This window comes from Lissotriton vulgaris, chromosome 10, assembly GCF_964263255.1.
Source record: "Lissotriton vulgaris chromosome 10, aLisVul1.2, whole genome shotgun sequence".
In the NCBI taxonomy this organism is placed as follows: Eukaryota; Metazoa; Chordata; class Amphibia; order Caudata; family Salamandridae; genus Lissotriton; species Lissotriton vulgaris.
The window spans coordinates 122,168,859-122,185,312 of NC_141698.1; the positions used below are offsets into that span (position 1 = coordinate 122,168,859).

At 43.1% G+C, this 16,454-nt stretch overlaps 1 protein-coding gene across 5 annotated transcripts in view; it reads right to left on the minus strand.

Annotated features, from left to right (window-relative positions):
- The window catches only part of SLC29A4 (solute carrier family 29 member 4), a 218,918-nt gene that overhangs the window by 70,232 nt on the left and 132,232 nt on the right, over positions 1-16,454 (minus strand). For all 5 annotated transcript variants that reach the window (XM_086940687.1, XM_086940688.1, XM_086940685.1 and 2 more), the window contains exon 3: positions 7,932-8,063. In XM_086940687.1, coding sequence (XP_086796813.1) covers positions 7,932-8,063 — 132 coding nt within the window. The remainder of the gene's footprint in view (positions 1-7,931; positions 8,064-16,454) is intronic.

The window sequence follows — 16,454 nt, forward strand, 5'->3', positions numbered from 1 at the left end:
AGCCTCAAGGTGGACTCCATGTGTAAAGGGACTGGCATGTTCCAGACCCTAATACTTGCTTACTAAGTAGCATTATTTTGGTAGGGCTGGCAGATAAAGCATAAAAAGAGTAAATTGTCTCCGCTCTACTCCTGTCGAGATAAAACGCTGGACAGAATGCTTGACGTGCAATGGTTTGAGATTACGTGGGTGAAGTGTGCAAGGCCTGAATGCTAAAATATAATTATTAATTTGCTCAACTACTATTATCTAAGTGACTTTTCAATTTCAAAACTTTGACTTTATTTAGTAAGGTATTCACCAAAGGATTATGTTCAAATGCTTACTTTACGAAGGGCGGAATAACAAGAGCAATCCCTGATGATTCTAAATGGTTAGTTTATGTCTAGAAATGTGGCCCACCTGGAGTCCCTACCAGGTTAGGTGACATGTCATGAGCGTTTAACACTGTTACTTAAGCATGACTACTCAGCCATACATCGTCATATTTAGTACTTGTCATGGATGTAAACATCAGCATGGTGCCTCATCAGGGTTATGAAACCTACATAAAATCAACTATAGAACAATACAATACAGTTCTTCTGTGTGGGAAGTTGGTCTCAGCCGAAAGCTTGATAATATAAGAGAGAAGTTAGAAGACTGCAGAGTAGTGATATCTGAGGGAAGAGAGCTGCAGGAAACAGCCCTTGCCTCAGTGGGAGGATGAAGGGGACCAGGAATCTGATCCCATGGAGTTTTACAGGGAATTTTGTTTATTCGATTGTTGATCAAGCATATGAAAGATACAAGAACGGTCTACTACATTTCTGATGAAAGGAGAAGTTTAAGATGAACATTAAATAATACGAGCATTAAGTTGGTTCTTGGGTGGATATTTACAGTGGCATAATTAATTGCGACTGGCCACAAACCACTCTTCCTTTCTTTAGAATGACAAGTAGGATATCCTACCTCAATGGATCTCCTGTAGAGGGTTTTATTTTTTAATAAATCTTTTTTTATTGAAAACAAGGCAAGATCAATGATAATATCACAGTACATATACAATGGCAATATTGATATACTACAAGTAATACTGAAGACATAGCGGTCACAGACAACACAGTCAGTTCCAGTAAAGCATATTCAGGTCCCATCCATAACATATTCCCTTGATCTTGACGGTTCACATATCTCCCCTCTGTGGGTGTTCCACAGCCCCCAAATCTGTGTCCATTTATTCGGGCACCCCCTGGCCTCATATACAGACTTTTCTGTGACCAGGCACCAGTCCATATCTTTACCCTAGGCATCAATACACAATCAATCAATCAATCACGAAATTTAGAGAGCGCACTACTCACCCGCGAGGGTCCCAAGGCGCTTGGATGGGGGGGGGTCCGCTACTGCTCGAAAAGCCAGGTCTTGAGGTGCTTCCTGAAGGCGAGATGGTCCTGGGTCAGTCGTAGGTGGGTGGGGAGGGTGTTCCACGTCTTGGCCGCTAGGTAGGTGAAGGATCTTCCTCCGGTGGTGGTTCTGCGGATCCGTGGAACGGTGGCGAGGGCGCGGCTGGTGGAGCGGAGCTGGTGAGTGGGTGTGTAGAACGAGAGGCGGTTGTTGAGGTATTCGGGACCCGTATTGTGGAGAGCTTTGTGTGCGTGGGTGAGGAGTCTGAACGTGATCCTCTTGCTGACGGGGAGCCAGTGTAGGTCTCTCAGGTGGGCGGAGATGTGGCTGTGTCGGGGGATGTCCACGACGAGTCGTGCGGATGCGTTTTGTATGCGCTGGAGTCTTTTCTGAAGTTTGGCAGTGGTCCCAGCATAGAGAGCGTTCCCATAGTCCAGCCGGCTGGTGACGAGGGCCTGGGTGACCGTCTTCCTGGTTCCAGTGGGGATCCAGCGGAAGATCTTTCGGAGCATTGCGAGGGTCTTGAAGCAGGAGGAGGCGACGACGTTGACTTGCCTGGTATTGCCTACACAGAGGACTTGGAGCTCCCCATAGTCTTGCAATATTACGTTTTGCCACCGTCAGCCCCAAGGTGACCCAAGTACGCTCCCTGGGGTTCAGGTCCGTAGGGCTCCATATGTTTAGGAGGGCCAGTTTAATGTTGCAGTCTACCTGCTGCCCCAACACTTCCTCCATAAGGTTTGCTACCGCCCCCCAGTATCTCTGGATGATCGTGCACTCCCAAATTGTGTGAACAAAGGTTCCCTCCTGCCCACACCGCCTTACAAAGCATCCGTCCGTGCCATATACCATGTGAACCAATATACAGGAAGGTGGAGGATTGTGCCCTCACAATTGTCAATAAAGATTCATAGGAAAGTCCAGGAGTTCCTTGAAAGTTTAACGTGTTAAGTTTTATTTCATTTTTCACAGTTTAGAAGGACAGCCGACACTTGTGTCGCCCAATTGGCCTATTTAGGCCGTGGGCTTTTACAAGGCAAAGTCGTTTTTTCTGTCAAAATCAAATTTGTAATTCAGGTGATGTCCGTAGTCAAATTCTCTGCGGTCTGTGAGCAAACCCATTTGAACCAACACCGACCCAGCCAAACGGAGGCCCCCAAAATCCTCCTAAGAGGTAGACATGAATGGAGTGGAGCATCCCTTGACTAGAGCAAGCCAATAACTCACTATGGAAGTGGAAGGCGTCTTTCCTTGTCCAGAAAGAGCAAAGGTGGCTAAAGAGACTCAACTTTGAGAAAAGGCAATTGGACCCAGCACAGTGGATGACCATGGAATGGAGTGGGGCATCCTCAGGCAAGATAGGTTCATGAGAAAAACTGGGAAGATGGGAACCTGCCTGCAAAAAAACAGAAAACTTGGGAAGTAAAATGGATAAAAGATTCGTAGCACAAGGCTCCAATCTCACTAAGTCTGTGGCCTGTGGAGGTAGCAACCAACACCTAGACATAAGTGGAAGGAACCTCATGATCTATCTAATCAAAGGATTTAAAAGAGGCAGTAACTTCTAGGGCAAATTTCAAGAGTGAAAAATGTAATGATGCTCCGGGAATTTATTAACATAACCGCCCATGCGCTGTAGAAGTTGAACCCATTGGAAAACAGAGTCTCAAATTCCAAGCATACCCTCTACTGACTATAAAAAGAGGAGACAAGTAGCCCAGAAAATCCATCCTGTAACCAATGCAGCACGCCTCTAGGATCATGTGGTTGGTGTTTAATGTTGTGGTATATCAATAACAGGTCACAAATTCAAGTTTCAGTGAAGCAATGATTGTAGAAGCTTTAGCAATAAACCACCAGGGTATATCTCAACTGCCAGCACATAGAACTATTAACCACTCATGAAAAAATGAGGTTTCATATTACAAGGCCAGTTTTCCATTGATAAAGGGAAAAATACTACGTGGTTATAGAACTAAAGAACAGCCCAGAGCATATACCTTGAGAACAACCTGGCCTAGAATATTGAATGCAAAGGGTCACATTTTGAGAACAACACATGGTTTGACAGTTATTCCTCTCAAACCCCTGTCTCCCAGGCAGCAGTCAAGGAAGAGTGGCAGAAACTATAATGGAAAAGTAGTGGTTGAGAGCATACAGGTAGGCCTGGTAGGAAGGTTACATAGGAAGGGGAACCAAGATCTGCAAAGCTACGATGAAGCCACCAATAGCCCTGTCTTCCCCGACTTTCTATAGAACCCGATGGAGTAGCAGAATGGGGGAGAGAGACTTACTGAAGTGAACAGGTCCAACCAGGGATGGTTGACACAGTCCAAGATGGTCTGAAACACAGCTGTGCAGTGGAGATGGGTGGGATTACATTCTTGTACCAAAGATATACATAAGAACAAAAGAAAAAGGGCTGAAGTCAATGACTGACAATGACATATTCAGGGAAGCATTATGGCTCAGGCAGTTCAACAATGTCCTCATTAAGGAGCTTTTCCTTCCTAGCTCCCCTTTTTTCTGAAAGTTTTTTATTAGATTTCTTTCAGCTCCTCTTATGACTTTACAGCCTCTTGAGGTGGACCAATCTTGAACTCAAACCCTCTGAAATTTCAAACACTAGCCCATGATGATCCCTTACTTAGGTTTCTGCAGAGGATAAATATAAATTTGATTTATAGAGCTGCAGAAAATTCTTTCTTCTTGGGTTTATACATATCCAAAATTCTACTTTCTTTAAAACCAAATAATCATTACAATAACCTGCTGCCGGCTAAATGTTAGCCCTCCTGCAACCATATGGTCATCCCCTACTGGACTAAGAGTATTATCGAATCGCTAGCCCAAGGATCAATTCTGGACTGCCTAAAAACAGGACAGGTGGTCCCTCTCCTAAAGAAACCTATGGAGAACCCATCGAACCCTTACAACTTTCATCCGGTAACAACCATTCCCCTTCTAGCCAAATTACTAGAAAAATATGCTCACAATCAGTTAAGTCAACACATTACTGATTTTGAGCAACTTAATGACTACCATTCTGGGTTCAGACCAAACCATAGTACGGAAACAGCAATCCTACACATAGTAGATGACGCTTTGCTAGCACTCGACCATAATGAAACCTGTCTCTTGATCCTTCTAGACCTATCATCTGCATTTGACACAGTAAACCATCCCAAATTATTAGAGCGCCTGGAAAATAGGATAAGCTTATCAGGAACTGTACTGAAATGGTTCTACTCCTTCCTAGAGAACAGATTGCAAAGATTCCCGGTAGACTGCAGGCTATCCCCACCATCTCCGATTAAAATTAGGGTCCCACAATGATCAACACTATCCCCTTCACTATTTAACCTATACATCGAACCATTAACTGAAGTACTGTATAAGGCTAACATTTCATTTCACATGTATGCTGACGACACCCAGCTGTATATGAAGATATCATCCCTGGAAGAAAACAACACTATGAACCGTGCACTCCAGATAACCGTTGAATGGCTAGCTGACAATCATCTTAAGCTCAACTCACAAAAAAATGAATTCCTCCTGATCTCTCCTCCTAAAAGTACAGCCAAGATCAAAGAATGGAGCAAGTTGATCACAGCACTAAATGGTGTCCCTACTATAGTGGACTCAATCAAATCCCTGGGTATCACACTGGACAAAGATCTAAACATGTGAGCACACATCAACACAAAAAGCACCCGTTTTCATCTGAATTACCTCAGAAAACTGAAGTCACTCATCGATCCTGATGATCAGAAATTGGCAGTACATGCACTGGTCATTTCAAAAATTGAATATGGATGCGAAACCCTATCAGGACTCCCTAAGATATCAACAGCACCCCTAAAAGCGTGTCTCAATGCAGCAACTAGACTTATAACGTAAACAAGAAAATACGACCACATCACTCCTCACCTGAAAGCCGACAACTGGCTACCATACAAAGCAAGAATAGAGCTAAAAATTGCTTGTATCACTCACAAGGCAAAACATCACAAAATTCCACATTACCTAGCTCATAAAATGGCGCTATCCGGAGGCTCTAGAACCTCAAGGGGATCGGATCGGAAGACTTTCTACTGAAACCAGCACTCTTCCGTAAGAAAAAACCTTACGATAGAGCATTCACGGAAGCAGCACCAAGGATTTGTAATTCGCTCCCACCGAATATCAGAAGAATCACCTACGCTCCTCGATTCAAAAAGAAGACTAAGTCATTTCTGATGGGTAAATATCTCCCATAACGACCAGCAGGGACGTCGAAGTAGTTATGGATAGGAATGTCAATACGACGTTCCTAATAAAGAACAAAGAAACTGTTCACCTCTCGATGCAAGATACAATCATTTACAAACTTGAATATCGAGTAACCATGGGCGAATTTTGCGAATCTGGCGTTCGCGAATTTTGCGAATTTGCGAACTCGCAATCCGCAAAATCCGCAAATTCTCGCGAATTTGCGGAATTTTTTTTTGTGTTCGCAAGGATTTCTGCCAGTTCGCAAGGATTTCTGACAGTTCGCGAGGGTTTTGTAACAGTTCACAATTTGCGAACTTACATGTCGGCTCGCAACGGTCACGATTATGTTGTTTCTACGTCTGGTTCATCATCATAGGTTCCCAGCACCCTCTGTTTCACCCCTGCCACCCTCTGTTTTATCCATGCCACCCTCTGGTACATCAATGCCTTATGCCACCCTCTGGTTCATCATCACTGTAGATTATGGGGGGAAAAAGCAAGCACACCTGCCTGCTTCAACTGACATGAATTAATTTGGGGTTGATTTATTAATGTGTCACTGTTTTAAAATTCCAGTCTGGCACCTGCTTCCTTATCTGTAATTTGCTATCTGTTGCAGAGCAATTTTTTTTCCAGGACCTTTGTGGCCTACTTGTAGCTATTCTATGAGCCTACTGTGAGGGTCAGAGCAGGGTCATACAATTGTTGCAACTAGCAACTGAACTGGGAATTTGCGGATTTTTTTTTTGGTGTTCGCAAGGGTTTCTGCCAGTTTGCAAGGATTTCTGACAGTTCGCGAGGGTTTTGTAACAGTTCGCAATTGCGAACTTACATGTCGGCTCGCAACGGTCACGATTATGCTGTTTCTACGTCTGGTTCATCATCATAGGTTCCCAGCACCCTCTGTTTCACCCCTGCCACCCTCTGTTTTACCCATGCCACCCTCTGGTACATCAATGCCTTATGCCACCCTCTGGTTCATCATCACTGTAGATTATGGGGGGAAAAAGCAAGCACACCTGCCTGCTTCAACTGACATGAATTAATTTGGGGTTGATTTATTAATGTGTCACTGTTTTAAAATTCCAGTCTGGCACCTGCTTCCTTATCTGTAATTTGCTTTCTGTTGCAGTGCAATTTTTTTTCCAGGACCTTTGTGGCCTACTTGTAGCTATTCTATGAGCCTGCTGTGAGGGTCAAAGCAGGGTCATACAATTGTTGCAACTAGCAACTGAACTCTGGAGGGGCCCTTGTCAGGAAGCACTACAGGGAATGGTTACTAATGATGAGTTTGAACTTTTGAACCTGCTTTCACTTTTGCAAAACTCGTTTTTCTGCAGAGCAGCATTACAGCAACTTTAATGCCCCACCAAGCTTATATGAGAAAGTTGATTTCTAATTCAAAAGTTATCCAAAGAAAATCAAAAGGCCTCAAATCTAAAAAAGTGCAGGCAAATGTCAACCTGAGGAGTTATTCGGATAAAAATAATCATTTTCAGAAGGTCTATGCTGCTTGCTAGTAGATTTCTTGTGCAGAATTGCAATTTTTGTAATTTCGCAAGTGCGAGATTGTTGCTGCCCGCCGCACCTACATGTTCGCAATTGCGAACTTACACCCCAAAGAAAAAAAATCCGCTGCGTACGAATTTGCGGATTTTGCGGGAAATTCGCGAATCTCGCGGATTGCGAATTTACCAAAAATCCGCAAAATCCGTGAGCGTAACGGAATTTCCGCCCATGCTTAATATCGAGCCTCTACTCCTATAATTGAAGTATGACAAGTCAATCTTGAGTGTAATCTAATGATTTCTATTATTCCTCACTATATTTTTGTGTATGGACAAATATTTGCCAATATTAGCGGAACACATAGAGATGTTATGGTTGTGAAAGAATTGGATATCTGCTGACATCGAAATGATTGAAATGTAAAGCGCTCTGACACCAAACTCAGCGTCTGGTTCACGCTATAGAAAACACAGAACTAATAAATGAATAAATAAATAAGAAATTATAAATCATGGATAAAAAAGCTTTGTAAGTTATGGATTAGAGTAGGCATAACTAATTCTCTGATATGATTGAGTAAATCACACTTAAGTCTGAAGCAGGCACACCAACATACAGAAAACACTTTGTGAATCAAATCTGGAAAATCATCAGTACTTCACATCTAAGACAAAAGAAAGGCATATTCAACAACAGGAAATGCTTTTTTAACATGAGCCCAATAAATCAAGTTTATCACAGTGGAGATTAAGGTGTATTCCTGAACAGAGGCCTACCTGGGTACTTCTGATGCAAGTAATCTACATCTGTAATAAAGCTGTTATAAGGAAGGAGAAATCCCACTCCAGCTAGAAGCATGGCGAAATATATTCCATGATACCGATCCTGCGGTACAGGGCCTTCTGAAGCTGCAATATAAAACAACAAGAAAATCCATTGGTTTAAAAAAATGGGCTTGCAGATTCAGATAGATAATTCTAAAGTTTGGAGGAATACATGTTTGGAGAGATGACAAGAATTTATAACCCAGTATGTTGTTACATTGCTCATCTTTGTCAAAAAAATGAATTAACCTCATTATAATCTGACAATGAGGCTTCTTTCTCCTCTTTCTGTTTTCACTGCTTTTTGTCTGATCCTATGGTGTATTGTCTATCTGTATAATTAAAAAATGTGAAATTGTTGTACTTCTCTCTTCTACTGCATTTGAACGTCTATGACATAGTGACTTACCTGCAGTGCTCTGACACTCACAGACCAGGGTTGACACTGAAGAATACAACAAATAGATGAAAATAAAAACAATACTAACAATTTTATGCATGGAATATCTGCTTTTATATATGACACTTTCACCCTTTTGAGAGTCCTGAAAACAGAGGCCTGAAACCTCCCCTGTACAATTTATAATTTTAGTTAGACACCCTTAGTAATGCCAAACACTACCCCTTACTGCTGCCTGTGTGACTCTTACATCAAATTCTACAAAATCAACGTGTGTACAGAACATCTACAGTGCATCTTATTTTATCTAATTTATCATGGTGCCAAGAAATGTTGATATGCGTGGATTCCATGATTCAATCAGTCGGAAACTCTGTAATATTGTTAATACACTGACAGAACTCTTAGCAGAAATCCTACACAGTCCGAAAGGACAGTGGATGGCTATTGTTGAGCCTCCAAGGCACCTATCACCCCAATCTCCTCACCTACATACTGCATGTATATCAATGTGCATGTCAAAAACCCAAATGTCACCCAATTGATTTGGTAAGACATTCAGCCTCGCATATGAAACACTATGCTGTTTGGAGGCAGTTAAAGTACCACAAACACACCACAAAAGAACCAGCTTCACAAGCCAAATCAGTTATTGCTATTGGTGTAACTTTAGTCCTCTTGTATATTTGGTAAATGTATCAAGATAATCAGTATAAACTACTTATTGATTCTCAGAGAGTTCTCTTCTACACCCATTATTCATATTCATCGATTTTTATCATGCTTTTTTAAATGTCTCCTATTCAAACTAATTATTGAGTTCTTCATTACAGGGATTGTGCTGTGACTTTTCCTCTTATGAACACACCTCCACATACAGTTTTAAACTCAATGTGTTTGCACCTGTTTGGTGTTTCTTCTGGAGTATGTATATGTGACCTCCTACTATCAAACGATACGCAGTGTTAATTAATTTCATTGTTAGGCTTAATTACTGATTAATGTTGCACATGATTCAAAGCAGTGATAACTGAGATCATGACAACTTTATCAGATACATTTCAGTTGTTGATTATGGTCAGTATCATCATTCAGAAAGACTATCATTCATTTCCATTAGTGGTTTCTCTACACTGTAGCTCAGTTATTTAATGTCTCAAAACTATATTTTGTACATCGTTTTACCTTTTTATTTTCGGTTCTAGTTTTGCTCATTTCAATTTTGCAAAAAGTAAGAACATTGGCAAAAACCCTTTAGAGTCTATTAAGACCAGAATTGCCACATTTAGGAAGAAACTATTGAAAAATAAAGAATTAAAAAATTTAAAAGGGCCCTCATGGATTATTAATTAGATATCTTATACACATGACAGGAATTTTGTGTAAATAGAAAAACACCTATTATTTATTGCCAATCAGTCACAAGCAGTGATGAAAGAAGTTCAAGGAGAGAACCAACAACAATGACGAGGATGACTAGTTGCCAATAGGACATTGTAACAAATTCACAAGTATCATCAAATGAAAAAGAAAGTGGTAAACTAAGTCAACAAATAAGAGACAACCCAGGTCTTGTCAGCGATGTAGGAGAAGGAGCAGCTTTCGGCTGCGTCGAATGCGGGGGAAGTGTGCAAAGTTAAGTGAGGCAGAGCATATAGGTGTCTAGTGAGCGGATGGAAGTTCAGGCGGTGGATGATGTAAGAAGGTCCCTGGTTATGAAGAGCTTTGTAGGCTTGTGTGAGGATCTTGAACTGGCATCTTCTCTGAATAGGGAGCCAATGGAGGTTTGTGAGGTGTGGAGTGATGTAAGTCCGTTTGGGGAGGCCCAGAATGTTTCTGACTGCAGTGTTCTGTATGGTCTGGAGATTTCTGAGGAAATGGGTTGAGATTCCAGCATAGAGAACGTTGCCGTAGGTGAGGAGGCTAGTGATGAGGGCCTGGTAATGGTCTTTCTGGGGTTGATTGGGATCCATCTGAAAATTCTGTGGAGCATGCGGAGAGTGTGGAAGCAGGAGGAGGCGACTGTTTTGATTTGTCATTTGATGGTCAGTCGGCTGTCAAGAAGGATTTTGAGGTTGCGCACATGGGCGTTAGGTGTGAGTGTAGGTCGAGTACTGCCGGCCACCAGCTGTGATCCCTTTGGAGGTGTTCTTCCCGAAGAGCAGTACTTCTGTTTTGTCGGAGTTGAGTTTGAGGCAGTTGTCTCTCATCCACATGGCTACGTTGGTCATGGCATTGCAGAAGCTGGTTTTGGCTTTGGAGGTGCCCTCAGTGAATGAGAGAATTAGTAGTGTATTGTCTGCGTAGGAGATTGTGTTGAGTCCATGGGATCTGACGACGTCTGCGAGAGGGGGCCATGTAGATGTTGAACTGGGTGGGACTCAGCCAGGATCCTTGTGGTACACTGTATATGATGTCCTTGTGTGCGGGAAGGGAGGCAGTCGGATGCTTTGTGCACATCCAGTAAGGAAAGAGGCGATCCACTTGAGGGTGCTTTGCTGTAGGTCAAAGTTGTAGAGTCTGTCGATAGGGTGTGATGGGAGCCGGTGTCAAATGCAGCAGAGTGGTCTAGGAGGATCAGGGAAATAGTTTCTCCATGGTCTAGGAGAATTTTGATGTGTCTGTGTCAGCGATCAGTGCTGTGGTTGGCACAGAATCCAGATTGTGAGGCATTGAGGACGTGGTCATGTTCTAGGTATTCGGTGCGCTATCGGTTAATGGTTTTCTTGAGTACTTTGGGCGGGTAGGGGAGCAGGGCGATCGGTCGGTAATTTTTGAGGTTGCTAGGATCAACAGAGGATTTCCTTAGGAGGGTCTGTCTGACCTCTGCGTGTTTCCATCCTTTCAGGAAGTGTGCTGTGGAGATGGAGGTGTTGAGGATGCCTGTGAGCTCCGTGCTGATTGGGTTGGTTCTGAGGTTGAAAAGATGGTGGGGGCAGGGTTCGTGGGTACCCTGGAGTGGATGGACGACAAGATGGCTGTGGTGATTTGAGTTGTAAGTGGAGACCTGAATGCAGTACGCATAGAAAGACGAAGTAACAAGGAGAGGAGAAATAAAGATATTTCTCCTCGTTACGCCTCTCCTGTGAAAGCGTATCTTTTGGACCGTTTCCCTGGTCTACCAGTTCTGGTAAATCTGGGAATGTGTTAAAAACCATAGAAGTTGCATGGTACATCCTTACCAGGGCAGAGTTAGGCAACACAGCGATTTGTGCTACATTGCCTTACTCCATATTTATGGAGCCACTCAGGACCATGCAAAGTAGCCTTGCAGGGCTTCATAATTCACAAGTATGGTTTGCGTTGCTCATGCACCACGTTGCGTGGTGCAAGAGCGACACAAACCAGCCCATAAATAGGTCCCCTGGTGTGTAAAAATGGAAGACAGAGCAATGGTTGTTACCATACCAAATCAGAGCTGTGCAATGGAAACACACTACGTTAGATGAAAAAAACTGCAAACGGATCCCAACATCCTGATATTACATGCATGCACCGCGGGGTGTGGCAAGGACTAGCAGCAAGACAAGCTAACAAATCCTCTCTCATTGGAATAGAACTAGCTGTTCCACAGCTAAGAATGCTAGAAACTGAGTAAACGGTAAGAAGTAATTAATGACCTAGCACACAAATGGGAGGTAATCAAAACGAGAACTGAGAATAAAAGGATAAGTGATGTGCTTTATATGGGTTGCGACATTAACTGAGCCAAAGTACATAGAACTCATCAGCAGTAATGAATTATAGCCTTTTGAATGGTGACTCCAGACATTGTGCAATAATTGAAAAAATTAGAACTGAGAAGAAAAAAATCAAACAAAGTGCATAATACAGGTATGAGACAATGATAAATATAGCCGAGGTGCACAGACATTAATTACACTATTGTATGATAGCCTTTTTGAAGGATGAGATTGACCATTGTGCAACAATTGAAATTGATTTGTTAAGATTGTTAGGAACTCAGTTGTCACTGCTATGAATCATGTACAACATTAATCAGTAATAAAATCTCATAATGAACTTTTGATTTCTATTTTTTTTATTGCAAGTGAACGCATATGCTAACTTCTGAAGAAGCAAGAACACAATGCAAATTGCATTAAGGGGCATATGTACAAAGAAGTGGGGGAGTGAGGCTTAACGTCTCACTCCGCCACTACAGAAACGCAAGGTTGCACCATATTTACAAGACTATGGTGCAGCCTTTCCTTTCCCTCTGCGCTGGCACTAAGTTTAGCGGCTTAGCGCCAATGCAGGCACCCTTGAACCATAGTGCAAGGGTGTCTGCGTGCAGGGGAAGAATCTTTATATGTAGGAAGGCCCCCCCTGCCTGTACATAAACAATCTTGAAATGGCGTTTTATCACTTCTATTTGTGCTGCTTAATGCAGCACACATGGAAGTTACAAAATGTAAATGTTTTAAAGATTGTTTACGTGCAGGAAGGGACACCTTTCTACACATAAACAATCCAAAGCAAAAACGAGGAGAAACAAAGCATTTCTCCTTGTTTCGCCAAGTTAAGACCAAGTTTTCCCTGGGCTTAATTTTGGCGCTGCCTCCTGTTTTACGCCACCCCTGTAAATATGGGGCAGTGTCAAAATCAATGGATATTGCAGTGGAACGCCCACCACAACACCCACTGCCCATCCCTTTCACGCTAAGCATAGCGTAAAAGGGGGTGTTATTTACAAGGCAGCTTTAAGCCACGTTAGGTGGCTTAACGCTGCCTTGTAAATAAGGCGAAGCCCTATAGCCACAGGAACTTCCTGAAAAGTGACGTTCCTGTGGCGATAGGGGCTTGTACAAGAACAGTGAAGTAGTGTGGCTCACTGGTTAGAGGCGGCAGACCCGAGAGCAGAGGACGACCCGGGACCAGGGTTCGATTCCCGGCGCGGCAGGTTTCTGGACCAGGGTCAGCGGACTCGATAATTCTCTCGCCTCGGTGCCCACTCTGATCAGCGATCACACTCGGCAACTCTGGGCATTAGCTTGCCTCATCTTCACTAACGGCCCCACCAGACCGCCAGGGATGCCTGGTCTCACCCTGGAGATACCCATTAAGGGACCATCTCTCAGGGAAGCCAGGAAGGGTTTCGCAGCGGTCGAAGCGCCTTGGGACCCTCTGGGTAAGTAGTGCGCTATATAAATGCCTATACATTTACATTTACATTTACATATACCCCTAAGTATCAAAATTTATAAATCAGTTATTTTTATTTGGATTGAAAAGAAAACAACACACATGCACCTACCTACATCCTGATTGCCATCAGGGAATTAAAAAATATATATCTATATTAAAAAAAGGAGCCTGCACCCTTTATCTCCCCTCCATACGCAGTGCTTAGTTTGTAAAAAAAAAATTTGAGTCAAGGCTCTCGTCAGGAGGCCACTGCAGCTTGTACCACTTAGTGCCCGTGCCGTGCTGCCAATGATAGTAACAACCCAATTACTATCCATCACACTCCTACAAGTGTAACAATTCAGATTATTTCAAGCCCCGAAAGCTATAAGAATGGCTTAGGCGAAAGGTAGTTGTCATTTTTTTTGAATATTGAATTAATAATTTTCTATTGTTGTGGTCATCTCTAAATTAGCCAAAGGGCACCACCTTGTGGCTGACTGTCACAAGCACCAGTGTTGACAATTAAGTGCCGATGCAGAGCACCAGAAGCTACCGGGCGAAATTATGCATTGCCCGCTGGCCACTCTCAGACCGGGCTGAGTCCATATATATTATTCTGTAGGGCTTTTTTTGCATGAATTGATCATTTTTGGTGGTCAGTTCAACGTTCTGCTCACATTCACGACTACTGCAATCATGCTCATAATGCCGCTTTATGGAATATCAGTCATATTACCTTAATGGATTTGGGGCATGTAAGTTCTATGAATTCGTTTGCAAACAGTCCCAGACGGGTTCCATCTTTTTTTCAAAATCCTTCCCTCTTAGTTCCAATGTCATGGGGATCTTTTCTGTGTTCATTATTTCCAAGACCTTATTCTGCCACTGATTGTGATAGGTAGTGCTTAATTTGAGCCGGGGGTTTCCGGTGCTCGGTACCGACCTTTAATTGTCAACACCAGTGCTTGTGTCAGTCTGCCACAAGGTGGCGATAACTGACTAATTTAGAGATGACCACAACAACAGCTGATTATTGATCCAATGCACATTAAACATGACTATTACATGCCACCCAAGTCATTCTTATAGCTTTGGGAGCCTGTAATAGTCCGAGTTGTCACACTTGTAAGAGCTTGCACAGCCCATTTCTCCTGTTAGCGCCACTGAAAACAGGACCAACTACTAACCATGAATAGGGAGAGGATGTGGTGTTATGGCTAGAGCTGCCGACTTCGGAGCTGGGGTAAAAATATAGAGTCTTGGCTCAACAATCTGGGCAAATCACTTAATCTCCTGTGCCTACAAAAAGTGAGTGTGTCCTTAACTAGTGCTCAGGAAAAATGTGCCAATTGGATTGAGTTTGGTTTGCGCTAGAAGCACCAGTTTTGAAGATTAAGTGCTGGTGCTGAGCACCGGAAACCACCGGCTCAAATTAAGAACTAAATTTACTCCACTTTAATATCTGGTTATATTCATCGAGATTAATCTGTGAAATCTTTTGCAGTCGGGCTCAGAGATACTTCCTCTTCTCACTGTAGTTACTGTTTCTCATATGTGCTCTTGTTATGTTGTTATTAATATTCATTGAACTTTGTCTTGCTTTTTAAAAGAATGTACTGCTATTCAAACCAATTTTTGACAAGAGTTCTCTAATACATTTAGTCAATGATTTTGATATGGAGTTTTCACTCCCAAGTAAAGTTTTAAAATCTATAAAGGCACCACCTACAGGGGCAGACTCATGGGAAGTCAGCACGGCAGAAGGGATGGGACAGGGAGCTGCGGAGAGCTCTGGACACCAGGGTGTGGAATACCGTAATTTAGAGAGCAAACACCACAGCGGCCAGTGCAGCCATTAAAAGAACACTAATAAAATTGGTCTCTTACTAGTACTATATACCAGAGACATTACTCATCTGAAATAACACTAAGGCCCTCCTTACGAAGGTGGGTGGACAACCACCAACAGGCCGTCGATGGCAGTCTGCCTGCCATCTAGTGCATTGTTCCGACTGCTGCATACAATGCAGCGGGTCCGTTCACAGTGGTGGGGGGGTAAGACCGCTGCCTCTGACAGGATCAAAGATCCTATCGGGACAGTGGTCGGGTTCCTAATCCCTACATTGGGGTGGTGCCTGCTTGCTGGGGCACCGCTGTAGGGATTAGGATATCCACTTTCACCTGCATGTTCATGGGGATCCCACCATCATGAACAGACAGTCAGATAGGGCTTTGGGGGCCCCAAGCAGAGCCCCGTCCCCCGTGGACCACTGGAATGTGGCCAGGGGGGGAACATGTGGTATCTCTCTAAACATCCATGCAATGTGTGCCAGGCACCACATAGTGCCAGGCACACAGTGCATGGATGTCTAAAAACATCCTTTTTTCAATTACGGCTTGTGCTGCACCCTTTTCCAAGTCACAGCTCAAGCCGCAATTGGAAAAGGGATGTTTTCGACCACTTGCACAGCAATCGCATCCTAATCTGGTGAGTGGGACCGTCGACTAATTGCTGGCCGGTCCAAATCCTGCAACAATGGTGGTCAGATGCTCGTCTGACCGCCATCATAATGGCCCCCTAAATCTCAGTACTGCTGGTGTGGATGTGGGGGAACAGGCTCCCTTTTGCACCTGCCTGGGTACTTTCCCAAACTCGCTAGGTATTGGGAGGAGGTGTTGAATGACATTGTTGGGCTGTACGACTGACCACTGTTGAGACTCCCATTTGATATCATTCTCGGGCCGATGACAAATTCTTTTTTTTTTTTTAAATGTTTATTATTGCAGGAAGAACATCATCACACAAAAATAAAATACAATTTTTCATTTAACAACTAACGCAGGGAATAAACAAATATAGTTTCAAAAATACTTTTTAAGAAACCATAGTTAGAATAGATTTAGCGCTGGTCTCTAAACATAATTACAGTTAAAAAAAAAAGGTT